An 18304-nucleotide genomic window follows, 5' to 3' on the forward strand; every position below is an offset into this window, starting at 1 on the left:
TTGTTAGAAATAATTAAACCCTGGGAAGCTTTAGGGCAATCTTGATTTTACACTTCAAAAACATATTCCAAAAATATATTGTGTATGGATTGTTGCTTTTTGGTGATGTTTTCTAGAACTGAGTACTTCTTTCCACTTTTTTGATGGCCTTTATAATTCAATTCAATTCAGTTTATTTGTATAGCCCAATTTCACAAATTACAAATTTGTCTCGGAGTGCTTTACAATCTGTACACATAGACATCCCTGCCCCAAAACCTCACATCGGACCAGGAAAAACTCCCAAATAACCCTTCAGGGGGAAAAAAAGGGAAGAAACCTGCAGGAGAGCAACAGAGGAGGATCCCTCTCCAGGATGGACAGATGCAATAGATGTAATGTGTACAGAAGGACAGATGTAGAGTTAAAACACATTCAATGAATATGACAGAGTGTATGAATAGTTCACAGTAGGCATATTCCACGATGGAGACCTCCACGATCCATCAGGCAGATGGCGGTGGGGAGGAGGAGTGGGCGGAGTCTCAACAGGACAGTGGCGCAGTCAGGAGCAGGAATTCCACGACCCAGACGATCCATCAGGCAGATAGGATCTATGCCGTCTCATAGGGTCCGATGACCCCATGAGACGTGAAGTCAAAAGGACTCCGGGGAGAAAGCAGAGTTAGTAACGTGTGATTGAGAGATGAAAATTCATCCTTAAGGAGAGAAAAAAGAGGAGATAGGTGCTCAGTGCATCCTAAAACCTCCCCCGGCAGCTATAAGCCTATAGCAGCATATCAAGGGGCTGGACCAGGTGAACCTGATTCAGCCCTAACTATAAGCTCTGTCAAAGAGGAAGGTCTTAAGTCGACTCTTAAACGAGGTGACTGTGTCTGCCTCCCGGACTGAAATTGGAAGCTGGTTCCATAAAAGAGGAGCTTGATAACTAAAGGCTCTGGCTCCCATTCTACTTTTTAAGACTCTAGGAACTACAAGTAGTCCCGCATTTAGTGAGCGTAGCTCTCTAGTGGGGCAATATGGTACTACAAGCTCCTTAAGATATGATGCTGCATCACCAATCAAGGCTTTGTAGGTTAAGAGAAGAATTTTAAAAGTGATTCTTGATTTTACTGGGAGCCAGTGCAGAGCAGCTAGTGCAGGAGTGATGTGATCTCTTTTCTTAGTTTTAGTGAGAACACGAGCTGCAGCATTCTGGATCAACTGGAGGGACCTAAGAGACTTATTAGAGCAGCCTGATAATAAGGAGTTGCAGTAATCCAGTCTCAAGTAACGAACGCTGAACCAATTTTTCTGCATCTTTTGAGACAAGATGTGCCTGATTTTTGAAATATTACGTAGATGAAAGAATGCAGTCCTTGAGATTTGCTTTACGTGGGAGTTAAAGGACAAGTCCCGATCAAAGATAACGCCAAGATTCTTTACAGTGGTGTTGGATGCCAGGGCAATGCCGTCTACAGAATCCACATCACCAGATAATTGATCTCTGAGGTGCTCAGGGCCGATTAAAATTACTTGGTTTTGTCTGAGTTTAACATCAAGAAGTTGCAGGTCATCCATGTTTTTATGTCTTTAAGACATGCTTGAATTTTACCGAGTTGGTTGCTCTCCTCTGGTTTTATCGATAAATATAGTTGAGTATCATCTGCATAACAATGAAAGTTTATGGAGTGTTTCCTGATAATATTGCCCAAAGGAAGCATGTATAAGGTAAATAAAATTGGTCCAAGCACAGAACCTTGTGGAACTCCGTGACTAACGTTGGTGGTTATCGAGGCGTCATCGTTTACAAATACAAACTGAGATCGATCTGATAAGTAGGATTTAAACCAAATTAGTGCCGTGCCTGAAATGCCAATCGACTGCTCCAGTCTCTGTAACAGGATGTCATGGTCAATGGTGTCGAATGCAGCACTAAGGTCTAACAAGACCAGGACAGAGAGGAGTCCTTTATCTGCTGCCATTAAGAGGTCATTTGTAATTTTCACCAGTGCCGTCTCGGTGCTGTGGTGTTTTCTAAATCCTGATTGAAATTTCTCAAATAAACTATTATGATGTAGAAAGTCGCACAACTGATTTGCGACCACTTTCTCAAGGATCTTGGAGAGGAAGGGAGGTTAGAGATCGGTCTGTAGTTAGCCAACACCTCTGGATCCAGAGTGGGCTTCTTCAGGAGAGGTTTAATAACAGCCACCTTGAAGGAGTGTGGTACGTGGCCTGTTAGCAGAGACACATTGATAATATCTAATAGAGAGCCGCCAATTAAAGGCAAAACGTCTTTAAGCAGCCTCGTCGGGATGGGGTCCAAGAGACAGGTAGACGTGTTCGAAGTAGAAACCGTTGAAGATAATTGGTCACGGTTGATGGGAGAAATGCCTCCAAATATACACCAGGGCATACAGCGGTTTCCAAGGCCATTCCACTTGAGGACAGATTGGCACTGGTTATGGGCAAGAGATTATTAATCTTGTCCCTAATAGTTAAAATCTTTTCATTAAAGAAGTTCATAAAGTCATTACCACTAAGGTTTATAGGAATGCTCGGCTCCACAGAGCTGTGACTCTCTGTCAGCCTGGCTACAGTGCTGAAGAGAAACCTGGGGTTGTTTTTATTTTTTTCTATTACTGATGAGTAATAGGCTGCTCTGGCATTACGGAGGGCCTTCTTATATGTTTTAAGACTATCTCGCCAAACTAAGCGGGATTCTTCGAGATTAGTTGAACGCCATATGCATTCAAGCTTTCGTGATGTTTGCTTCAGTTTGCGGGTCTGAGGGTTATACCAGGGAGCAAACCTCCTCTTCCTCACTGTCTTCTTCTTCAGAGGGCTATCGAGTCCAGTGTCATTCTCAGAGAGCCTGTGGCACTGTCAACAAGATGATCAATCTGGGACGGACTAAAGTTAGACCAGGAGTCCTCTGTTATATTGAGACGTGGTATCGAATCAAATACAGAAGGAATCGCTTTAAATTTAGCTACAGCACTGTCAGTTAGACATCTGGTGTAGAAACTTTTGACTAACGGAGTACACTCCGTAGTATAAATTCAAAAGTTATGAGGTTGTGGTCTGACAGAAGAGGATTCTGTGGGAAGACGTTCAAATGCTCAATGTCAACGCCATAAGTAAGAACAAGATCAAGCGTGTGGCCAAAGCTGTGAGTGGGTTTCTGCACTCTCTGACAGAAGCCAATCGAGTCCAACAAGGAGATGAATGCAGCACTAAGGCAATCATTATCAACATCCACATGGATATTAAAATCTCCAACAATAATAACTTTATCAGTTTTAAGAACCAAACTTGAAATAAATTCTGAGAATTCAGATATAAACTCTGAATATGGACCTGGTGGCCGGTACAGAATCACAAATCGAATTGGCTGTAGTGTTTTCCAGGTTGGATGTGAAAGACTAAGAACAAGGCTTTCAAATGAGGTGTAGTGTAATTTTGGTTGAGGATTAATTAATAGGCTCGATTCAAAGATGGCTGCTACTCCACCTCCTCGACCGGTGCCTCGAGGAATGTGAGTATTAATATGACTTGGAGGAGTCGATTCATTCAGGCAGACATATTCTTCATGGCTCAGCCAGGTTTCAGTTAGGCAACATAAATCAATGTGATTATCTGATATTAAATCATTTAGTAACACAGCTTTAGATGACAGAGATCGAATATTTAGGAGACCACATTTAATAGACCTATTTTGTTGCACTGCTGAAATAATGGTGTTAATTTGTATAAGGTTATTGTGTACGACTCCTCTTCTGCTTACTTTTGATTTATTTAATTGAAGTGGCCGTGGGACAGACACAGTCTCTACACTAAAGTCATGGGTGGGTAACTGCTCGAATGGAAGAGCAGAGAAGGGTGTTAAACTACAACTCTGCTCCCGGTTCCTGATCTGAACCCTGGATTGTCATGGATTAAGTCCGGTGATCAACTTGGTCATATTCGCAGAAATGAGACGCTCCGTCCAACGTGGGATGAATGCCGTCTCTCCTCATCAGATCAGGCTTTCCCAGAAAGTCTTCCAGTTGTCTACGTAGCCCACATTATTCGCTGGGCACCACCTCGACAGCCAGCGGTTGAAAGACGACATTCGGCTATACAATTCGTCTGTCTGCAAATTTGGGAGAGGGCCAGAGAAAATTACGGTGTCCGACAACGTCTTGGCATAAGCACACACCGATTCCACATTAATTTTAGTGACTTCCGAGCGGCGGGCTCGGGCGTCATTACCACCGGCGTGTATTACAATCTGACTGTATCTCCGCTTGTCCTTAGCCAGCAGTTTCAAACAAGACTCCACGTCGCCCGGTTTTAAGATTTTCTTAAGTAAGAGAAAAGAAATGCGTTCACACACAAGACATATGTTATACTTTAAAAACACCCTAACGCAGCATTCATATTGTGGTATTACAATTATTTTGTATCAAGCATTGAAATGATAAATTGTGTCATCGTGTGACACCCTGACTTGGTCCATATGCTGAATTAGTTGCACCTGTGTGGCGTTGCTGCCCTCGGTGTGTGAAAGAGACGGACCGTAACGTGCTTTGGAGAGAAGCGTTATATAAATCCAGCATTTGGGAACAGCCCACTCGTCTGAGACAAACTCTTGACCTTTTCTCGCTCCGAACTCTTTTGTTTATCTTTCTGTCCTACTTCCCGAAATCACTCAGGCTGAAACTCCTTTTTAGGATAAGTTATGAGGAATGACATATTCTCAACAACTATTTGAGTGTGCAATCAGATAACTGTTGAACTGCCTGTTAAGGATTCCCCTGATGAGAGGGAAGTCCGCCAGGCAGGAGCTGGAGGAAAGAGGCCTGTTGGAAGAGGAAGTTTCCAGACAGCCCCGCAGCAAAGCGTCTCCCAGGAACGAGCAGAGTGTGCTGCCCGTGACCTTCGACCCAGATGCTCGTAGCATGGAACCGCTGTACTCGGCCGGCACAATCATGAAATACATGATCTCACGAGATAATCTTATTTTGGGCAAAGACAACATATTATGGAGATATTGGTTTCGGGACTCAGATATTTAAGGTTCTCTTTGACAGCGGTTCCTCCGACCTGTGGGTTCCCTCTGAGCTGCACCGGCTCTGTTTGTGGGTTTAATGTGAGGTCACAAACAGAGAAATACAAGATGCTGCACATCTGCTGATAGATTTCCATGAGCTGGATGGAGTGTTTATGAATAACGCAGTGCTCATTTCTCTCAAAATAATCTCTGTACCACCAGTTCTGTAGAGGGCAGTATGTTGATTCTGGAAGGAATGGATCCTTCATATTTCACTGGACCCATGAATTGGGTCCCCCTCTATCGGAACATCCAAATACAAAGGTATCCTTTTCAACTTTAAATGTCCATGTTGTGTTTTAACAACGTGGTCACTTCACAATTAACATTATTTGGAGGTCTTCTTGCCTTTGATGTTCGGATGCATCTGTTGCTTCATGTTGCAGCATCACCATCACACACTGTTGCATGCTCTGGGAGCGGTGCAGCAGTAGTGGACTCTGGTACTTCTTTTATCATCGGCGCTGGCAACGATATTACCAATATCAACGGTTGGTTGGGAGGATACTTGGATCACAATGGTGATGTATGTGTTTTTAACGTTTTGTATTGTAGTCCATTTTTCAGCAAACCGTGTGTTCAACATCCATGGCCACAGCTTTGCTCTTCCTCCATCTGCCTCCCTCATAAAGGTTTCTGAGGCGTACTTAAAGAGTTCATTGTTGTAACTAATGGCTTTATCAATGTAAATAAATCTTGTCTAAATAATTTCATGTTAGCTTTATATAGTAATATAGAATGATGTATGAATATGGACAACTTTTGGGTTGTCAGGCTTTGATAAATATCTTTATGGAATGTATATTCTCCTCCTGTGGAGCTTGCTTTGTATTTTTAGAATCAGGACAATACCTACAAAGCTACATACAACCATTGCTTTCTGAAAAAGAGCTGCAGGACATCTGAATAAAGACCTGTAGGAGACAAGTAGTTCATATTTACAACTCAAGTATTTATGGATATTTCTAAGGAGATAAATCCATAGCCCTTTATTATTGGCATGCACGATGAATGGATTGTGGTCTGGATGTTCTGCAGCTTGTTTCCAGAATAAGTGTTTTTTACGAAGTGTTTTATTGTTGAACGACACAGTGGGCTAGTCAAAGACTATTGAGCACCAGCCTAAGACAAATCTCACAGCATATTTTGAATGATTTGAAAGCTCAATAAATGCAAATCAGATTCAAATTTAAGTATGGTCAAGTATGCTGATACATACAAAAAGTTGTCAGTAGATCTCAATCCGCTTAAACACAGTGTAGAGAACAAAGGTATAGGGTGCTAAAGACACGAGCACACAGCTAAACAAACAAGCAAACTAAACAACGGTACAGCTGTTAGATGCAGGCAAGAGCGGGTCCACAAACTACATTCACTACACGCTACTATATTCACGTGAGTTTGTTCCTACCACCATGAAGGCCATAATGTTCAGTTTTCTGTTGCTTTATAGTGACAGGTATTTTTATTTATAAGGACAGGCTAAATAAATAACAAGAAAACCTCTACGTATAGTGAGATGCAGTTCCATCACGCCACAATCATTCTATAACTATGTATGCATTATTAGAAAGTGGATTTTTGTCAATAAAGAAAATGGTTGAAGAAACGGCTTCATGTCGATACTCGAGTCTTCAGATATCCTGAGGATGAGATGACCTGCTGCCTTCACGCATGCCCTCTGTCCACTCCCCTCCGTCTGGGTGCAGAACAGGCTTTGCTCCTGGATCCTGGATGAGGTCTTCATGCGGCAGTTCTTCACGACTTTTGACGTCAACAACAACAACAGGGTGGGCTTTGCTCAGGCTGTGTGATTACAAGTGAAGAGCGAGCCAGTTTAACTCAATTGACTTTTCTTTTCACGACCATGATTCACCGCAAAACAAACTGTCCTATAATTGCATTCATATTTGTGAATTCATCTAATAAAGTACTACTTAAAGTCAGCATCTCTCTGTGGTGAAGGAGGAATTCAAGGACTCACATGCCTGAACAGTTATCCCAGAATATTCTGCAAAGGCAAGAGTCAGCCCAAATGTTTCCTCCATTATGAATCAGTTGGTGGCCACTAGATGGCAGAGGACTCAGTGAGCCCTTCACCGTTCATGTGATTCTCCTGGGAGTGGCCTGAGGAGAGGATGAGTCATCATCCTTAGAATTCAGTCTGTGAAACACAGAACCGACCGCCTGTCATTCATTGTCAACAGGCGCCGGCTCTCATCCAAGTCATCCTAGCCTGTGATGTGTCCGAGAATTTTCTTTAGGCCGCTGCATTTGTTCTAATTATAATCTGTGATTTGCAGTGATGTGTCATTCAGCTCCATTACGACATGTGCATCAACACACTGAGTGTTAACCCTTCTATGAACACTTTTATTATAATATAATGCATTTTTATGATAATAATGAAATACATTTAAAATCAGAATATAATGCTGCATCACTTCAGTGTATTTTCCAAAGGTTTCAATCTCGTTGCACGCACCTGGCTGGTTCTGCTTGTTTAGTGGGTAAACATAGTAACGTGAGGAGCGTGGACATCCCTGCAGACCTGTTCAATCATTCGTCCTGCAGAGGGGCTCCAGGGCTGCAGGTGAGGCTTCACACTGCGGCGTCTTTACAAATAATGAACTCTGAATATTAATCCTGCACAGTCATGTGAATAAATGTAACGTATTTCCCACGTAATGCTTCTTGCTACACCTACAACATTAAGAGGACATTTGTTCTCACTGGCATCTGAGGCCTGAATTAGACGTCCAACATCAGGAGGCCAGTGTATTGCTGATCCAAGTGGCTGTTCTCTCCTGGCAGAGGAGAGTGAATACAGATCAGAGGGCTCACTCTGCTCTGGGAGACACGACGGTCAACAAGCCAAATAAGGGTGAAAAGACAGCAGCACCGAATGTTGCCAGAAGAAAGTAAGTCTGAGCAGCAGGTGCAATTAAATGTGAGTCTCTGGGTGTCAATTTCTCAAAATGTCAAACTATTCCTGTGACTTCTGTGAAAGTTCTGTGTGATAGATACAATGCATTTACCTTACAGGAATATAATGACATAATGCAGTCTTTGTTGACATATATTTGTAGTTTATGAAATACAGAAACGGAACAATAATATACAAGATATATTACAGCAAATAATAACATACAATAAGTCCTTATACCGGATTGCATATATTAAAATACAAGTGTGTGACCTAAATAAATACAGTAGTAACATGAACATACTAATAACAATACAACTGTTCCGACTTAACACTAAACAAATAGATTATTCATTCTCAAACTATGACATTCTTTGGTGATAAATACCTTTCAGAGACAACGGAAATATGTACATGCCTCCAGTAGCAGTGTGCCCCTTCTGAGGGACATAAGTCAATTAAGTTCCTCACAATGTAGCTACATCATATAATATTATTAGACCACGCTGCTATGATGGTTTTCAGTCACAATTATAATGACAGTGTTGATTCACCTACATTGTCTTGAAAAAGCACCGTGAGAAGTGACAGGATAAGAGCAACTGTTCCTTCAAAATAAAAGTACATTTACAGTACATTGCTACATCATCTAGGATTGCTGTGTTTTGTTATTATTCTATTAGCATGAATAATTATGATTTTATTGTATTATTAGCCGTGCTACTTTAAACTGTGTGACCATAATCCCGAGCCAGAGTGGCTGTAAATTGGTGAAAACATTATCTCTTCGGAGGTCCTTTTATTTCTTGTTTTATATTAACAGCTTTTTGTCCGGTCTAGTTATGATGTGACCATCTAAAATCATCACCGTGAAGGTATTCAGCGATGTAACTGAAAGAAGTCGTGTTTGAAAACCGCTACCTTTCATTTACAGTGCATCTGCGTCAGGAGGCGTGCTGGCTGCACTTCTAGTTGCTATTTCTGACTGTGTTTATGAGACTGGTGGCCGGCTGGCTGGCATTTGCTGATTTGTTGAGGGTTGGGCAGTAAAGCGTTCACTAGATGGGACTCGCTCTCAGTTGTTTCCCTTGGGTGATGCTTCCCGGCTGCTATTAACGGTCCAGTGTGACAGGATGTACATTGATGTCAGCAGTCTGAAAGAAGGGTTATTTGTGTTTCTTTTAATGTATCCATTCTAAACTAGAACTGACACTAAAGCATTTTGAACATGATTACGCTTTTCTTACTGACAGTGGACAGCTTTCAACTGTGAATATCTGCAGACCCCACAGCTCTAATTAATTGTTCATAAGATCTCTTTAAAAATGCCTTGAATGCAAATTCAGCCTAAAATGGTTAGAATATGCAGACATGTTGCAGAAAGGAAATCCTAATCTTTGTGTACTATCTGGAACTCTTTCATATGAAACATTCTTTGGTCCAGATTGTGTGCAGTGTCCCCTGGAAAGGACCATGCAACTAGATTACTGGGTACATGTGTCTGTTAATAGTGATTTTTTGTTATGAGGATTTTTCTTGTTATGGAGAAACAATTCAAATTGGATCCACATAGGATTTCTGAATAAAGAGAATTCAAGTAAAAGTAAACGATGTCTCACAAGAGGCTCGGTTAATGATTCTGAATCTAAAATGGCTGAAAATAGACGTGAAAACAAAGACTTATTTAAAAAGCACCTCAACAGAAGCTCAGTTAATGCCAACACATATTATTAATTGAATCACACTCAAATCATAAATGATATTGATAGATAACATTGCATAAGAGTATTCCTTACAGTATGATGTCCCGTAAAGTCAGACAAAACGAAACAGGAATGTAAAACACAGCATAGAGTTTAAACATCTTGCAGCGCTAATTAGGTGAGCTCTGCAAACTCTGCATAAAAATAGCTTCTCTTTCAAGCATAAATCTTTTTAGTGTTATGATCCCCAGTGCATAAAGAAGCTGTATAACTTTTATTCAAAGCACAGCGTCAGTTTAAGTAGTAGCAAGCTGTTTTTATGCTGTTTGTTTTCTCTTGTAATTAGTTAGGATTTGTATATTTCTTATTTCTAATAAGATATATATATTTCTAACACATTTTAAACTGTTATAGTCCTACTTGAAGAGCAATTTATTGCAGGGCCAGCCAATGATTTGCCGTAAAAGTGACTCTATTGCAAATATTAAGAGCATTAGTTGTATTTTTTGAATGACAATTTAGGTTGAGCAACAACAACAATCAAAATATTTTAGGTCACAAATGATTTTAACCACATTTCTCTGCATTATCAGAATGTTTCGTGGCTTTTCGAAATTGTTAGTTTTAATCAAAACATTGCTCTGACCGTTTGTGTTTATTATCAACAGTACACGCCATAAGCCGTGAAAGACAACTAAAGCTTTAACTTGTGAATCTTGCACACGTTCAAAAAAAGGATTTCTATGTAGCAGCCACAAGGGTTGAAACATCATGTCTTACCCTCCGGCGATGCCTCTGACTTTTACACCACCATGGGGGTGTCGGAGCACACGGAGCTGACAGACTCCGCGTCAGACCTCCTTCTCTCCCTGTTGTCCCCCTGCCACTCCTCCTCTTCCTCCCCTATTGGGTTCAACCTCCCATTCTGCTCCAGCTGGTCCTTGGGCTGCAGAAAGGCGCCATGTTTGTTGACAAAGCCTCCAACTTCCACTTGCCCCGTCTCCTCATGTGCGTGAGAGATGCTCACAGTTGAAGAGTGGAGGCTGTCTCTGAGGTCGCTCTTCTCTAGACCCTGACAACAAGCGCAGCGGCATGGCGGGAGATAGAGGTAGATGAGAACCATAACTAAACTCACCAGACATCCTATGAGGGTGGTGTAGGCTGTTTTTAGGTTCTCCAGCCCCCCACTATCAGTGGAATTTAACACCATTACAGTTACATACACTGTCTCATTGAAGGATTCACTGGTGGCATAGCAGGTGTACACCCCAGAGTCCTCCGCTTTCAGGGGCCCAATCTGGAGACTGCCATCTTTAGGACGCATCACAGCAGTCTTGAATGCTGGAGACACCGGGATGTTTCCAGGTAGCACCCATCGCTTCGTCATGTCCCTCTCCCTGGTGTCACAGTCCAGGACTAGAGACTGCTCCAAGTGGGCTATTCTGTCCATACCGATGACCTCAGTGCAGTTCAAATACACCTTGTTCAGATCCATTATGGCAATTTTCTCTTTCTGCTGACCTGGTAACAGACACGTGTGGCTTCCCCTGAAGTCTGTGGCAGAGCTGAGCTCCTTGAGGTACCAGCGTGTTACCACTTCATGCACCTCGCAGCTGCAGGGCAGGGAGTTGTTGTGAAAGTACAGGCCATTCTTGATCCAGGCGGGCAGAGCCTGAAGTTCATTGAGGGGCAGGGCTTTGAGTCGATTAGATGACACATCCAGCAGCCTCAGAGTGTCCAGGCGGCTCCTCTCCTTCACCAGCTCCAAGGGGAAGCGTGAGATCTGGTTGTGGCTCAGGTAGAGCCTCTGCAGGCTGTTGAGACCGGAGAAGGCAGAGCGATCTATCTGAGAGATGCGGTTGCTGTAAAGCAGCAACACCTCAAGGTGCTCAAGAGGCTCAAAGATGAACTCGTCCAGCTGGCGGATTCCATTGGAGGAAAGGTCCAGATGTTGAAGCGCTTTCACATTCACAAAGGCCTCAGAGGAGAGGAAGGTGAGGCCATTGTGGCTGAGAAGCAGGCGGTGGAGTCTCTTGAGTGGGACAGGGGTCCACTCAGCACGTAGCTTGGTGATGGTGTTGAAGCTGAGGTCCAGCACAGCTGTATATTGTGGAAGAGTGATGGGAACGTTGGTTAGATTTATGTTGGAGCAGCTGATGATGTTGCTGGCACACACACACGTCTTGTGACAGTCCAGAGGGCTTCCTATCAACTGGGCACCGACTCTGACTGTTGGCAACAACAAAGCCAGAGGTAGAACTGCGAGAAAGCTCCTTCCTCTGAACATGGCTTCAGTAGCACCATGGGAAATCCAAAGTGACCCCCCCATTATGCCAAGGCTATATAGACTATAGCAGTCTGGATGTCTTCTAGTCTTCGGAGGAGATTTGTGGAGCTGCATGGATAATGAGATCAATACATCAGCACTGTTTTACAGAGGGTCCAAATGACAGTATTTAGTATGTTTTGTTAATGCTCCCAGGAGTGCATTTCAGAAGCTCTTAACGAGACACCTGCTTTGAATGTTATACGCTGATTGAATACAAAATATAAACAGTTGTTAGCTACATTGTTAGCTCCAGAGTTGTTAGCTCCAGAGTTATGGGTAAGACGGAGCCTGTTACACGCGTTATGGTTGATCACCAATATAGAAGATGCCGCTGATCTCTAGAAATTGTAATAATGATGACAGGAGTGACAGATGGGTCAAACAAATGGGAGATGGAAGATCAACCACAGGACTTTGATGCGGAAGACTGCTGTTTGTGTCCCGTGCATCGATGTATAAAGAGAGCTGGATATAGCATTGGAGGTGGGGCCGCGTTCATTTCAATGAAAGTTGCTCAGTGGTGCAAGAAGTCAAAACAATTACACTGCCGGGTATTCAATTAATTTAATCTTCTGCATTCATGAATCTGATGTCTCGTTCACAATGTAAGTCTATGGGAACATGTGATGGACCTTGAAGTTATAATTCTATGCTTTGGCCACTCTTAAATTTGACTTTAAACCCTGCCACTCATATTGGGGAACTTGCAAAAACTCTAGTTAGCCTAATTATAGTAAATCATAACCACTGAAGGTCAATGATAACCTAAATCTCACAAGAGTTTTGCAAATCTAGAGCTTCCATCTAGACAGGAGCCTGGCTGGGGGCTTGGTCCTGTGTGAAACCAAAAGAGGATCTAGATTTATTTGTATTTATAAGTTACGTGACAAGCATACCTATTTTTTTTTCAAAACACCCATCTTTAGCTAAAAGACTAACCAAGTAGTTTTGTTGTCGAAAACCTGCATCTGTTCTTGTTGTAATTCAAAACATGAAGTTTCACTTGCACAACGTGCTCGGGTCCATTTGTCCCGGATGAAGTATTCAGATAACGCCCATTCCATTGGCTGACAATGATACGGGTGCACCAAATGGTCAAAAGGTTACTGAAGATGGACAGCAAACAATGTCGTCATAACAGAGTTGATGAATCAGCGAAATGAGTCTCAGCATCATGTAAAATACAAGAGATATATATCCTGAAAGATTATGAAGGCTGCAGTTTGTTTGATCTTCCTCCTCCGACCATCATCACATTATTATGTCAGAAGCATATTTGTGTCCCGCCCGCTAGTTCCTTTACCTTGTCTTGGTCTCTAAAGATCCGAAGAGAAAAGAGGGGAGACTTCAACGGTCCGGTGTTGGAGGCGATCCGCTACAGGACAGTCGCATCCTCTTCATCACAGCAGCAGTGATCTCCGGTACGCTCAGAATGACCGGGGGGAAGCCGGTCTGCGGTCCGCACCGATGAGGAAATGCAGCCATGTGATAGTTGATCTGAGGGGCGCAAACAGCAGAGCAGGGGGTGTGTCCCTCCCTCTCAATATGTACAAGTGCTAGACTATATTAGGCTGCACTTGTTATTAGGCTGCTAGTCAGAACCGCAACATATAATGTCTGAAGTCTGTATTAATGAGTTGAAGGATGATTTCCACGCAGTGTGGTAAACATCTGGGACTGATCTGTCTTTGACATGAGCTCCAGATCGATGCATGCTAGTTTTTTTTCTCCTGTTGTCATCTCTTTCCCCAGGGCTCATTACATTATTATATTTTCCATTATCCTGATGCGTCTTTTTTAAGAGCCTGGGGAGACCTCGGGCATGATGTAATGTGTCCTTTCCTTTGATGAAGACCTTCCCTCTGGTCCATCTTATCCGAGTGATGAAGGACAGGGCAAACGTGTGAACTGCAGCTGCAGCAGACTTTGACACAGGACGTGATGTGCATGCAGCAGTGTGAGGGATCAATATGAGGGAGAACATGAGCTTTTAATACAGTCACTTCATTACACCAGTAAGATGTATATGCCCCAGCTCGTGCTGTTCATTTAAGTTATTTATATAATTCAGACTCTTTGAGTTGAACACTCTGTCTTTGTTGGAGTTCAGCTTTTTATATTCCTCCTCCCACTTTCTGTGCAATGTACGTTTTCTATCTCATAATACCTGGCCGCAGGTTAATAATGGGATCATGTGATTATACACACAATTTTAGGAACATGCTACATATAATTACAAACCCAAAACAATGAAAGTGTTTTGTTGGGACAATAGATTTGAACACAGCATCTTCATATCATCGTCGTTTAACTTGATGTGGTGAACTTGTTAGCAAACAGTTGTGATATTTACATATCCAGCCGTTACTGAACAGGATTCTCGCTAATTTTGAGCTTTCTGTCTCCTCTATTTACTTTCTTTAAGTTCATGGTTTTGGTGTCCACCACCTCCTGAGTGACGATGTTCACCAGCTGGTGACTAACTGTGTCTGTTTGGTGCTCGTCAGGTCGCGGACATGGGGTTTAGGTATTTTTTACTCGTTCATTGTTATTCACACCAGCTGCCCTGGGATATAGTTGTAAGTTTATACATAGTGCAGCGCACAACTAAACTGGATACAGGTATTGTAGTGATGAGTTAACTTGAATACACACATACACACACACACACAACACATCACAGTCAGTTTGATTCATGTAGAGGGTTACATCTGATATTAGGCTGACTAGAAGACAGGGACATCTGCATGCAGGACACAATATAACAAATCTAGGCTATAAAAGGCTATAAAGTACCACTGAGCTGAAAACCACAAGCGGAATGCCAGAACACACGTGCTGATGATTGGAGTCTAAAGCTGAAGAAGGTGAAAAGAGCAACGATGCACAAGTCAACATGACAGATGACCACTCAGCTCATGCACATTAAAATACCTCGTTATCAATCTTCCGAGCTCAAGGTCACTTCACAGAGACACCCTCACATAAAAGTGAGGATTAAATGGTCCACAGATCTGGTTTCTATGGCTGCCAATGGTAGGAGGGGATGGTGGAGAAAGCAAACACAAGAGCACCATGTGCAGTATGAAAGGATTGTAATGTAGAAGAGAGTGAACACAGAAGGAACCAAACTACGTCAGCTCGGAGCTAAAGTTCGACATGCAGTACTTGACATTTACCTGGAAATATTTGATTAAAAGAGTTGAAATGTGACAAGATTTCAAGAGTCACACTGTGAATACTAACAGGACAATATTGCATTATCTAGATAGTTTTACATCCCAGACTTTAATTAATCTAGTCCACATCCTGTCAAAAGAAATACACATACTATATAATAATACAACCTACCTTTGCAATACACACTATTTAGAATTGGCTGAAAGGTAAGCTGCTCAAGGAAAAAAAAGAAATTAAGTAATACAATTTGTACTGTTGTAATGTTTTATATATTTTGTAAACATTTAAATGCCATCATGGCCTTGCAGTAACAACAAAAGAGATTGTTTCTCTGTTAAATTAACCAGGTGCATGCATACTTTGAATTCTAAGTATTCAAATAAACCAAGTCTGAACACAGTGCACATTTTACACGCACAGAGGACAAGATGTTTTAGCATTTTATGTAAAAAATCCATTTAGAAGCTTTCTTCTAATGGAGGATGAACACTTTTAACACGACAAACAAGAATGACAAGACATTTAACTAAAAGATCTTAGAAATATGTATGTGGACAACATTTAGCCTGTCCTTCTTCTGAGACATCCTTTATGATTTACAATGGATAAGATCCAACGCTTTCAGGGATGTGATGAATGCATCAAAACTTGAATAATGATACAAGTTTGATCAAATGTTTGTACAAATACACTCTTACAGATGAGAAATTGGCTGCTAACACATTCATGTTCTTCTGGAGAATCCTGTGTACGGATCAGCTCATGAGTGCTGTCGACACCATGAATATTATTTGATATTATCATCATGAAAGGTGCATACAGGAGATTGCGAGCATTTCTATTTCCTCTCAACGGTTATCAACATGGCGACGCCTGAGCCGGCACCGCATAGCTCAATGGTGCTAATAGCGGTAAAGAAGCAAACGTCAGTAAAGTTGCTGACCGAGCTAAACGTGTTAACCTAAGGGGGAACGGGAGGATTGGTGCTACTCTTCCGTGACAACGCTGACGATCTACAGATGGAAAATAGCCTCTTGGCTAACTCTGGCACATTTACTGCAATGTTTTTATCAATGTGCACTGTCCCTTATTAAATAAACCATAAAAATAAAAAAAATCGGGGCTACGTTATCATCCGTAAACGCTTCATGAGAGCAGGTGAGAGTGACCCCACTGATTATAGTGGGGTCACTCTCACATGCACTCACATGCCCTAAAAGTGCACATGGCCTCACTGGTCAACAGAGCAAGCTCAAGCTCTGATAACAACACACACGGTGGGAGAATGACTTCAATCTCTACTCAAGTCAACATGTCAGTATGTTTGCTCTGAATATATTTATATGTATATATATATATTACTTGTATCTTTTTGTCATATAACTGTAGGGGTCCATGCTTAGATCCTTTTCTAAATTAGTTTGCATTACATTGAGGACTCATGGTAGAATTTATAAGAGATGTAGAGGACATCTTTTTTATCCTAAATAGTGCTGCAGTGTGTGAGTCATGATGCCCTTCATTCAGGGCCAGAATTCAACTTATGCTGAGCATTATGGGAAAGTGAAATCATTCTGCATTGTGAGTAAATTGAAAAGAAAGATGATGATTCATTTCGAGTTAGCTCTTGAAACTTGAACCACCAAGGTCTTGCTCCACTCGAGAAAGTCACATGTCTCCACTTCAGAATGAAAAGATTGTATTCACCACACACACTTTTAGTTTAGTTTTGTCTGAACCCACAAAAAAGCATTGAGCCTATAATCACTTATTTGATAACTTGGAAATAACCAAATTTAAAGATACATGAAAAAAATACAAAAACATAGACCATGATTACTTGAGGTCGAGCGAGATACGGAGCTGTGTCGCTGAGACCAAGCTGTATAATAATGCGACATTGGTCTCAGTAGCAGTAATTACCCGTCATTACCACAGAAAGACACACACACACACACGCACACACACACGCACACGCACGCATACGCACACAAACACACACACACACACACACACACACATGAAAACAGGGACAGTATTCCACTTCTGCAGCTGCTATGATGCAGGGAATGTGGCCTAGTGGATTTTTTCTGAAGTTAAAATGTGAAAGTATGATGAACTCATGCTCGAATACCAACAAATAGTCTTTAAACCCCATGATTATATTTAACAGTACACACATTTTCTGTGCAGTCAACACCTGATATATCTTATTTTTCTGTGCCATAGACCTCCATTGTTGTCCAAAAAAATATGAAAAACATTGTTGCACTGGCTGACATGTTCCTTTAATATTGGCTCCTGTTTATTGCTGCATGCTCATAATCTTACCAACTATGTATTAATCCGCTTTTGAAAATAGTCCCCAACAAACACTCTATTCACACCAGCCTGAGTAACAGTTGCACACAGCTATAGTGCACAGCTGTTTTAGAAAATAACTGCACATTTAAATACTCTCATATTTATAAATATACTCACATATTTGTGACTTATATTGGAACTAATGGGCTTGAGGCTGACAGTCACCGACAGTTTGGAGAAGTTTGGAAGTGCTCAGAGATTTATTACAGTAATGTGCCTGTTGGTTTCGGTTGGTTCTATGGGATTTGTTGACAGGAACTAAACATTGAGCATATCGCCAACTTTATCTTATCTAAAACAATATTTTTGTTAAGCATTTTTTATTCCTCCACTGATTCTCGCTGCTCAAGATGTCAGCCTCAGAGCAATAAAGGTCTCTCATTGAGTTAGAACATTGTATGAAGCAGAGAGACGCGGTATAGAGTATCAGATCATAAACTCTGACTGAAAACACCAAAAGAAATTTCACAATGTCAATTACTTGGACTCCCTTTATTTATGATGGAGGTATTTTGTAAATTCAGTACTTCACAGCGTTGTGTTGTTGTGTCACAAGGACTTTAGTTTCTTTGTTGTTTTGTCGGATCATCACCGCTCAGTGTCTCGTTGCCTGCTGCCTGTCTGTGGACACACTGGCATCTGAACTCTTCATCCTTGTGAGCTTTTGAACATTAATACCTAAATTCATCCGGTTGTCTCCTCATCTGGATGCATCTTTATGAAGA

At 41.7% G+C, this 18304-nt stretch overlaps 1 protein-coding gene and 1 pseudogene across 1 annotated transcript; one reads left to right on the top strand and one right to left on the bottom strand.

Moving 5' to 3' along the window:
* Positions 1-4769: 4769 nt before the first annotated feature.
* LOC130207931 (pepsin A-like) lies at positions 4770-6891 on the top strand (annotated as a pseudogene).
* Positions 6892-8183: 1292 nt separating this feature from the next.
* LOC130208519 (amphoterin-induced protein 1-like) lies at positions 8184-13467 on the bottom strand. Its single transcript, XM_056437698.1, has 2 exons — positions 13339-13467; positions 8184-12101 (listed from the first exon to the last, which is right to left on the bottom strand). Exon 2 carries the CDS (start codon positions 12033-12035, stop codon positions 10509-10511), a length of 1527 nt encoding a protein of 508 aa, XP_056293673.1. The 5' UTR covers positions 12036-12101; positions 13339-13467; the 3' UTR covers positions 8184-10508.
* Positions 13468-18304: the final 4837 nt, after the last annotated feature.

Source organism: Pseudoliparis swirei, chromosome 18 (assembly GCF_029220125.1).
Source record: "Pseudoliparis swirei isolate HS2019 ecotype Mariana Trench chromosome 18, NWPU_hadal_v1, whole genome shotgun sequence".
In the NCBI taxonomy this organism is placed as follows: domain Eukaryota; kingdom Metazoa; phylum Chordata; class Actinopteri; order Perciformes; family Liparidae; genus Pseudoliparis; species Pseudoliparis swirei.

Bases quoted from the DNA above. Each gene is read 5' to 3' on its own strand.
- LOC130208519 (XM_056437698.1), bottom strand. From the start codon at position 12,035: ATGGGGGGGTCACTTTGGATTTCCCATGGTGCTACTGAAGCCATGTTC.